Source organism: Melospiza georgiana, chromosome 9, assembly GCF_028018845.1.
Source record: "Melospiza georgiana isolate bMelGeo1 chromosome 9, bMelGeo1.pri, whole genome shotgun sequence".
NCBI lineage: Eukaryota > Metazoa > Chordata > Aves > Passeriformes > Passerellidae > Melospiza > Melospiza georgiana.
In genome coordinates this window covers 8,393,939-8,404,089 of record NC_080438.1, presented here as the reverse complement: position 1 = coordinate 8,404,089, position 10,151 = coordinate 8,393,939, and the positions used below count along the sequence as shown (strand labels likewise).

General features: G+C 45.5%; 1 protein-coding gene across 1 annotated transcript in view; it reads left to right on the top strand.

Annotated features, from left to right (window-relative positions):
* The first annotated feature begins 451 nt into the window (after nucleotides 1–451).
* Nucleotides 452–10,151, top strand: part of RGL1 (ral guanine nucleotide dissociation stimulator like 1) — a 52,214-nt gene continuing 42,514 nt past the window's right edge. The window contains exons 1-2 of the mRNA XM_058030474.1: nucleotides 452–537; nucleotides 1,300–1,410. Coding sequence (XP_057886457.1) covers nucleotides 511–537; nucleotides 1,300–1,410 — 138 coding nt within the window. The 5' untranslated portion in view covers nucleotides 452–510. The remainder of the gene's footprint in view (nucleotides 538–1,299; nucleotides 1,411–10,151) is intronic.

Below are 10,151 nucleotides of genomic sequence, written 5' to 3'. Positions count from 1 at the left end.
CGACTGCCGGGCAGAGCTTACTAAAACCTTTCATTTCCTTACTTCCCAAGCGGCAGAAGTAAGTTTTTAAAGTTAAGCACAGCTTAAAATTCCTTCCTTACGGCAGCCCGGACACCTGACCCGCGGTCGCCCCGGCTCCCCGGCGCCCTGCCCGGGCAGCGGCAGAGGGGAGGGAAGGGAAGGAGGGGAAGGGCAGGGCAGGGCAGGGAGATGAGGAGGAGGCGCCTCCCCGGGAGCCGGGCCGGACGCGGAGCGGGGGCTGCCGGGGCAGCGCAGGCACGGCCGGCCCGGGCCGGGCGCTCCGCCGGGACCATCAACAGGAAACCCCGCGCGGGCCGGGCCGGGGCGGCGCCAGGCGCGGCCGCCTCCCCCTGTCTGTCCGTCCGTCCGTCCGTCCCTCCCCCGGCCCGGCCCTCCCGCGCAGCCCGGGGGCCGCTCGGCTCCGCTCGGCCCGGCCCGCGGCGGGCGAAGCGCGGCGCGTCCGACCCGGCGCCCGGCAAGGCACCGAGGATGAAACTGCTGTGGAGAGCGAAAATGGTAACCGGCTGTCCCCTCCCGTCCCGTGTCCTGCCTTGCCCTGGGTGCCGCTGCCCGGCGATGCTCAGTGCCAGCCGTGCCCTGCCCGCTCCCCGCGATGCCGTGCCCGGTGCCGGGGGTGCCGTGCCCGATGCCGGCCGTGCCGTGCCCGCCGATGCCGTGCCTGGTACCGGGATATGCTGTGCCCCCTTTCCTCCGCTTTCCCCCGGCTCTAAAGCTGCTTGGTTTTTCTTTCTTGTTCTTGAAATAGTAGGTTTTCGGAAGAGCAAATCACAAATCTCTCCTTCTCAAGAGAGTGAAAATGTCGCTGTGTTTTAAACGCTCTGTAGCTTCAAAGATTCAAGGCTGTGTGCCGAAGTAATTAAGCAGTTTTAAAAGTGCGAATCCTTCCCTAAATGAAAGGCCAAAGAGATTAATTGCTGTAGAAAAGGGGGGAAGGAAAGAGACGACTGCTAATCAAAACCAAACTCTTTCCTTAGAAGACTTTATGCAACTATTTAAAATATGTGCTAGTCTGGGAAAAACAGTTAAATGGAAAGTCCGGGTACCTCGATACCACAGGAAAGGACAGCTTGCCAAGAATATCTCCAGTGTTCCCTCAACCTAAGGGTATCCTGGATTGCTTTGATTGCTGTGTTTACTTTGTGCTGCCCATCTCCTCTGCTCTGCCTGCAGCAGCAGAGCACCTGGGACTGATTGTGGTCAGCAGAAGGGGGAGAACGTTCCTTTTCATCTTATTTTTCTTTCTCCTTTTCCTGGCAGACCACATTTCAGGACGGGGGTGAAGAGGTAGAAGACGGAGCCGTCTACAATGTCACCCTTAAAAAAGTGCAGATTCAGCAGGCTGCCAACAAAGGAGCAAGGTGGCTGGGGGTAAGTGAGGCTAGCACGGTGGGGAGGGCTGCTCATGGACTTCGGAGCCGTCCAGGGAGCTGAATTCCACAGCAATTGTTACAATATTAACTTCCAGCACTGGCCGCTCTCATTATTTTTTTTTTTTTTAAAGAACAAACCAAACACTGAACTAGTCTGCCTGGGTCATCTGAAATAACACTCTCCTTGTGTTGACTCTTCCTCTTTTCTTGACCTGTAAAAACAATTTGACCAGCTGTGGCCCTGTATCAGGTGATTCTTGGTGCAGAGACAAGGATCTTAGTTTATGGCCCGAGAAGCTGAACATCGAACAGTTCTTTCAGACTGGACTATGGCTCGTTTCTGCTGTTAGGAACCTATCTCAGGTCTCCAAACAAGTAGTTATGTTGTTTTGACTGGTAAAGGCCTCTCAAAGTCAGCAAAACTTCCTCTGACCTTAAGGGAATATTAGTTTGGGTCTTATTTCTGTATTGCTTTCTTGGCCAGATGAGAAATTAATTGCATTTCTGTAAGAATTACAGCTCTGTACTGTTTTTCAAAGCACAAAGGCTTTAATGGTAAGTAAAATGAGCTTAAATGCACACAGTTGATTTGACATGCTGCTGAGTGGCTTCACCTTTATCAGGCCAAGTCCCCAGCTGATAAAAAATGTCCTCACTTCATTGGAATCAGTGCAGCTGTGGCAGCTGGGGCCAGGTCTGCAGGAGATGCCTGTAACTTTCATAGTATTTTGTTATGTTTATTTTTTTTTTCCTTTGGGATCAAAGGCAGTAATATAAGAAGTTGGCTTGATGTAGTATCCAAGTTGGTATTTTAAAGGCTTTTAAAACTGCCCTGAGATTTATCCAGTCATTTTCTTGTGAAGCCCCCGTGACATGAAGCAGTACAGCAGAGCTGAAGCCAGCGTCAGGAGAAATAAGCAAATTCTGTCCTGCATGCAGATAGTGCTTAGAGTCTCCCCTTCCCGTGTTTCCAAGAGGTACACAGAGTACTCATCAGAACAGATAATTTCAAATCTGCTTCCTTTGGGTGGCAGATTTCCCATTTCTGCCTGCTGTTTTTACCAGGAAAATACTACCAATTATATTTGAGCTCCTGCAACTTTCCCAGCTGGTTTTGTCTAAGACGTGGAGATCATTTTGAGTGTGTCTGTGTCCCATAAACATAGTTTAGAAAAGTTCTGTTTTTTGAATACAAAGAAAGTCTGAATTTTTTGGCCTGCTTGGGCTGTGTTGTTCCTTGTAATAGAAGGAGTTTGCCAGGCCTTGGTCCTGTTCTCAGAGGAAGGGAGCTGGTATGTTCCTGTGTTCATCCCCGCAGCTGATGCTGCCCATCCCAATAGGAGGACCAGGGACTGCAGGGTCAGGGCAGTGACTGTCAGGATCCTGTGCCTGTTGTTGGTTTTTTGAGGTCAGAATGTTTGTGGGGAAGGAGATAATGTGTCAGAAATCCACACCTGTTCAGGGCATAAATCTGTAACTTCAGCTTCCAGTCCAGTCTCTTTCATGAGCAAAAACCCCCAAATCTTGTGTATATTACTTAAAAATATTTTGGAACATGTGGGCTGTTTGTTTCCCTTAAGCTCTTCAGAACATAAAGTATTTTAAGCTCTTCTTGTGATCTTGTTTTATTAATGGCTTTTTTTGTGGTCCTGAAATCAATAAATAGCCTCTAACCCAGAGCATTATTTATGAAGAGCCATCCCTGCCCCCAGCAGTTTGGCTTTGAAGAGCCAAATTGTCTCTTTTAGAACTGTCATCAGGTGACTTCGTTGTTTTTTGTTTGTTTTTTTTTTTTTTTTTAAATCTGGAGTTTATATGGGTTTATGATTTTTTTTCTATGCTTTGAAACTCATTAGCACTAAATTAACAAGGTGTTGGATTTAGCAGTGTTGATTTTAATTTTTTTGATGGTGCTCTAAGTCAGGCTTAGATTGAAGACCCAAGGTCGACAACCTATTTGTACATCAGCCAAGTATTGAGCCTTCACAGTGACAAACATAGTAACTCACTTACTGATCATATGCATGCTTGGATTTAATTTTTAAAAAACTTTTTCTCAATGTCATTTGTGTCCTGTAAAAGTCCACTTAGCAGTATGACCCCTTCTGAAGCACTGGGGTTCTTGTGGCAGGTCAAGTCTAATAAACCTTCCCTAAGATTCTCCCTGCTAAGAACCCATCCAGGGTCACTGGATGGCTGGCCCTGTGATGAGAGAATGGATTGTTTAAAGGCCAATCATAAGATTCCAACTGCAGCACCATAAACACTTGCCTAGTGAAATACAGAAATGCCTTTCTTGTGTTTCAAACTTCTACAACTAACAAAAGAAAAAGAGAAACAGGCTGTGACTTAAGCAGGCATCAGCAGTTCTGAAACTTTCAATAGTGTGAAGCTTTTGGATAATCACTGAATTTCTTAGCTTCAAATTTAATACTAGACATCAAAGGATGCCAATAACAGCCACTGCTTTTGTCACCACATACTCAGTCACTAAATATTTAGTGAAGCTTAAGACTTTAAGCACTAGAGTATTAGGGAATATTAAAAGCTCTAGTGGGAGCTCAGTATTGTGAGAGATGCTGCACAAAAGCACTGTTTTGACTTAAAAGAATGTGCAGACGTGATATTAAAAGAAGATTGACTGTACATACATCTTAGCTGATGATTGGTATCAAATCTTCAAAAATCAAGTGTGCTTTCTAGAAATATTGAGAGAGAATCCCTCCCAAACACAATAGATTCAACCAGAGAAAGCATGAATGCATTTTTTCTTGAAAATAAAGTGGGTTTTGGTGTCTCCAGGATAGATTTTGAGAGGTCTCCAGGATCCTGGAGAGAGGAACAATCTACAAAAGCCATGGAAGCTGAGGTACATGGCCTGACATCTTTGTGAGAGAAAAGGATGGAGAAGCAGAGATTTGGACATACAGATGGCACACTCAGAAGAGTGGATGAGGAGGATTTGGGGTGGACAATCATCAGTTTGAATGGCATTATGTCAGGCTAGAGAAAAAGGCATATTGGTAACTGGAAGGGAAGGTTTGGGAGCACAGCAAAGAATTTGAATGATGTGGTTAGAAAGAGAATATTGTGTTGTGAAACTTTATTTTCAGAAAGAACCTGAAAAATGGGATTCAGCTTCCCTCTGAGGATGTGAATGCAGCCCACAGGGAGGCTGGATGTCAAAGAGGATGGTGCTATTGTCCGTGGAGAAAAGGCACTAAAGCATAAGAGACAAATATTTGGGGGGGCTTTGGTCTTGAGCTGACAGCCCGGTACCCGTGCAGTGTCAGAGCCGAGCTGAGTCGTGCTCCAGCCAGAAGCAGGAAAGGACAGCCAAACTCTGGATGTACGAGTAGGTCAGCCGCTAAACACCTGGATTTCTGTGGAGCAATGTGCTGACAGTGCCAGGGGACGTGAACTCCAGCCGGCGATCTAGGGAAACAGGAGAGAAGGGAAACAGCAGCGGGTGGAGAAGTTCGTGGGGAGATGGAGGAGAGTGGTGCAGGAAGAATAGAAGCGAGGGTAGACAAGATTACTAAAACAAAAGCAAAGAGGTTTTGAAGTGCTGTGAAGAGGCAATTGTCGAGCCCCGTGTTAGCGGCCGGAGTGCTTTATCTGCCCCTTGCAGGAGTTAGGGAGGGATGGGGCACCGCTGACCTGGGAGAGCAGGGAATGGCAGGAATGAGCGCTCAGACCCGAGGGGCTCCTGAATACCTGCAAATGTCTTTCCTATCAGAGCCCTTCATCTGGGAAGGAGTGAGGAGGAGACCTGCAGTGTGTGAGCATTCAGTGGGGCAGGTCACAGGAAACGCAGCCGGGAACTGGAGTTCCCCAGGCCTCCGTGCTGATTCCCCACTCCTGAAATGGTTGCTGAGCTTTCAGAGTCCATCCTTGCCATCGAGTTTCTTGCTTTACTGATGGATGACAAGGACTCCTCTTCCTTTGAGTCTTAAATACCCAGATAACAGACAAATAGTCTGCTCACTTATGGCCAAGCTGCCTGGCTTCATTAGGCGTGGATTACACATCTAGAGGAGATTTTAGAAACTTAGTTTTTACTTTTTGCTTTCTCTTTTTGGCTACAGCTGAACTTATGGCTCTGGGGTTTGTTCAGGCAGAGATGGAAGCAAAACATAGCTTGTTTTAAAGTGTCTTTAATATTATAATGTTGGGTGTATAGCAGAATATATTCTTCCAAAATTGTCAATGAACTGCTGTTAGAAGGGTGCTTTTCAGTGCCTTAAAATGCTGAAAGAGGGAAAAGCTGAAAAGTAGCAAATCTATCACTTAATATTTGTGTGCATTCTTAGCACTACTATTATTTGATAATTACCTTTTCTGGGAATTTTGTGGTGTTTTAGAAATATTTTTTAAAAATTTTTATTTATTTATATTTTTTTATTTAGTGTGAGTGATTGCCTTGCACTGAAAACTGCATGTGACCACAAGTTTGGCTTCTGAACACATTCACAGTCACATACATTGGCAGGAAGTTTGTGCTGGAGAGTTCAGACAGAAAAACATTGCAAAAACTTGTGGCTAACTAATCTGTATCCCAGCTGGGACCTGGGACACAACCATCTCTCTGGCTTGATCAATATGGCAGGAAAGAAGGTTTAGTCTGGATTTCTTTCTTTCCAGCACAGACCTCCTAACTATGGGTTGAGATTTAAGTGGCGCCTGGAATCATCAACATATAGGAAGAAGTAAAACCTCGCATTTTCTCTGAGCCTGCTCCTGCCCTCCCACTTGCCCTTCTGAGCCAGCTCTGTGATTTCTTTTTCATCTTACCCTTAGATCCCAGATGTTCTGGTCAAGTGCAGTTTCCTGTGGAAGCAGCAGGCAAGGGCTGGGCTGATCATTGTCCTTGCTGCAGATTGCTGTTTTGTCTCTTGATTTAGAGCATGTGTTGGTCACTTTTGGCTAAAGCAGCCTCCCTCTGCTAAATCAGGTTCCCTCAGCCTGTCCTGGCTGCCCAGAGCAAGGCCAGGGTGTAGTTCTGGCTGTGTATTTGGCAGAAGCAGAAAAGCATCTCCCGAGCAGCTGACAGGCTTCCTGTGGAAACTGAGCTGTGCTATCATCCACTCCAAAGTCTCCGAGGAGCTGTCTTGGAGAAGGATGGGGTGTGCTCACATTGGGTTTGCTGGGGGGAGTGTGCCTGTTGAGTGCTGGAGACCCACACAGTAGTGTATTCAAGGGAACAGAATGATTTTACCTGTAGACATGTACTCAGTTATCCAGAAGAAAGCTCTGGCATCTCGCTCAGCTTGTGTTTTGGTTTGGAGTAGGCTCTTTCCTCCTGTCCTTCCTTCATGTGGGCGTAATAGTACCATGGTACCATTCATAGCCCTTATTAATGACTTCTCATGGAATATTTTTCTCCTGGCTTCCTGGTTTAGGTTGCAGGGATATCCCCAGTAGCAGTCTTGGATGCAGTCATCAGCTGGTTAATGAGGCTGTGTGTGCAGTAGACACTCAAAAATGGAAACTGAGCCTATTAAGAGCTCTAAAAAGGAAGCCTGAAAGATTACTGTCCATTACTTTGCCAGTTCCAAATGCAAAATGCATAATTAGAAGGGTGACTGGCTTTGTAGCACAATGTTAAGCTCTCAGTGGAGTGTAAAACCTCTCACTCCAAGCTGCCAAAGCGTGACAGGGTGGCAGTGCTTTAATCCTGGTGCTACGAAGGCTGAGTTAGGGCTGGGATGCCCTGGCAACAGCCATGAGGAGCAAGGGAGGGACAGGGCCAGCCTGCCTTGCTGGGGCTGTGCAGGGGCACCTCTTGCTAAGGATTCTTACATGAAGTGGAATAACAAGGGTTAAGGGAGCCTCTTGAGTAAAGCTGCTGGAGACTGTTCTGTTGCTGCACTCGCTGTGTGTATCTGCATTTAGGGTATCTCCTAGCCAGCCTGCTCAAAACTTGCAGGACAAAACTTGCCCTTGGCATTTACCTGTGACATGCAGGATTAGAATGACATCCTGTGCTGTAATTGCTTTCCCCTGGGAATTCCTCTGACAGCCAGGATGACTGTTTTTTTAAACTGTGCCACTTGGATGCTACAGGTTCTCCCTAAATTCCAGTGCCTTAACTGTCTTGCTGCTGACATCACTGAGTGTTATCTTGCTTGCTGTTTTAAGAAGCTGTAAGTAAAAGGATTAAGCCCCAAATTTTGCTTGCTGTGCAAAGGAACTGGCACTTTCTCTCTGAATGCTAGATGTAGGTCACTTGTTGGGTTAAGGAAGAGTTGGCAAGGAATGTGGCTATGTGTCATCGGAAAGCTGTGAGATGCAGCACATGAACTGGACTGAGATGTTGTGCAGAGAGCAGCCCTGGAGAAATCATTAGTTTCACTGTTGGGGTTTTGATGCCTTCATTTAAGGAACAGGCTGAAACATTTCATGTATGTTACTCACACTTGCATTTAAATTTAACCTTAGTAAAGCTAATTAAAAATAGGTGTGTAAATGCACGCTTTGAACTTGCATCTTTTACTCCTGCTGTTTTTTAAATATATAATTTCCTTTAGCCAGCGCTCTGAGGGGGTGCACCTGTGTGAAGAAGCCAGCACAAAGCAGTCAGATCATGGCTTAGCCCCATGGAGAAAGCAGGGTTATTTTGTGTAACAGGGTAAATAAATGCTAGGTGTGGATCCTGCTCTTCCTTGCCTTTGTGTGTCACTGTGTAGCGCCTGGTAAAGCAAGGGCAAAAGGGGTGTGATGTCTTAGTGTTAATACCACATTAAGATAGTATCAGAGACTGTGAAAGATGATTCCTAAAAAGAACTGGAACTTCATTCCTGAAGGGTTGAGCAGCTCACCAGCACTTGTCTCTGGGCAGGTGTCACAGTTTGCTCCTGCAGTGTCCCAGAAGTACTTTTGCCCTGGATTCACCCCAAAAAGCACTATGTGCAGTGGCCAGACAAGCTCTTCAAAAGTGACTTGTAATTCTTCCTGGGTGGTACACTAGCATGTAGGGCTCAACTATAGTCTATGTTAAGTTTTTACACCTTATGAAATAAGAATTTTATTGATTATGAGGATGTGTGTTTCATTTTAATTTTTTCTTTTTTTTTTTTTTTTATTTAAATAAAGTATTAAAGCCATAGTGAGGAATTCTGTGTTTTGGATATGCAAATCCATTTACTATTAATGGAAATCCTTTTACCTTGGACCAAACTGAACTCATGCTAATGTCTGAATACTGTAGTTCAGTTTAGCACCATGCCACCAAGAGGTGACAATTTAGGGACTGCAAGGAAAACAGAAACACCCAAGTGAAGAGATAATGGTTAATGGTCTTGCATTCTTACAGCACCTTTCACCCAAATAACTTTCAAAGCATGGCTGCAGATTTTCTCTAGACTGATTATGTTGGATGTTGTAATGTAACAGCACAAAAGTGGGATTGGGTAGGGATTAAAATTCAGCCTCAGTGCTGTGGCCTGGGTTTGGGAGATTCCCCTTTCATTGGGGAAGTGGAAAAGAGTTTCTGGGACAATGTGACTTCAAAAAGGCTGGGGTTTTGAGGCTGCTGAAGGGTTTGAACCATTAAAAATGTCGGGGGAGATGGATTAGCTGCCAGAGCTGCATGGTAATATTTATTTAGTGGCTTCACACTGTTATCATATGAATATCTTCTTCACATGTGACACATGCAGCGAGGAGCAGCTGCTTAGCCAGGCACAGCAGCACCTGGAAACAATTTAGGACCAGAAGTGAAATAATTAAAACCACCTGGGGAGAAGACCTGGACTTCTGAGAGTCCAGAGTTCTGGGGAAGCATTTGCCCCCCATGCAACAGCAGTTGTGAAAGGGAGCTCAAATATTAAGTTACAGCAGGGAAGGGGAGTGAAGCTTAGAAAATACTGAATGTTATGTGTGAAGCTTAGAAAATTCTGAATGTTATGTGTGTTATTTCTTCACTTTCCCCTATAGCATCTGGTTTGAGGAGGGAAAGCCTCTAGTTTGGTTTAAAATGGCAGTTATTATGTGTGGCTGTTTATAAAGTTCTAGTTTCAATTTGTTTGCAGCAAATGTTTAATGAGGGAGAATTAGATTGAACACAGGTACTTATCAAAAGAATCATGAGGACTTTAATGCCCAGGAGGTATCAGGGCCATATTGCCACAAGGTACAGGAGTTTGGTGTGGGCTGGTTTTCCAGCAGCCCTGCAACCTCCTCCTCGTTAAGGAGAACTCTGGGTGCTCGGATCCTGCTCTTTTTTATGTGTGTGAAGCAAAAGTTTACATCTGTGCAGTTTCAGACTCTGCAAAAGCAGGAATTGTGTGGGTTGCCCTTTGCTTTCCCCCATTCATCTTCACAATAGCTGCTTTAAAATGAGGCAGCTTGAGCAGAGCAGGGTACTCTACATGTGGCCTCCTCAGACATTTTTTTGTTTGCTTTTTGTTGTTACTTCCAAGCGTTGTGCTGAAATATGTAATGTTCTACCTACTGTAAGCCTTCAGGTCTTTTCTCAGATCTGTGTGCCACTGTGGGACCTCTGAGGGTAGGACTTTCAGCAGACTTTTTTCCTTTTTTCTGGCCTCTCACATTTATCTCCGTTTCATTGCATAAACCGTATGTTGCAGATCAGAGTGTAGCTTGCCTTCAGCAGTTTTGGCAATCAAAATGAGATTTTGGCTGCTCCACCTCAGGTGTGAAGCTTTGCATGGTGACATTCACTGACCTTTTACTCTTCTGAGTTGCAGACTGATGGAGTTCTGACTTTTTCCTGTG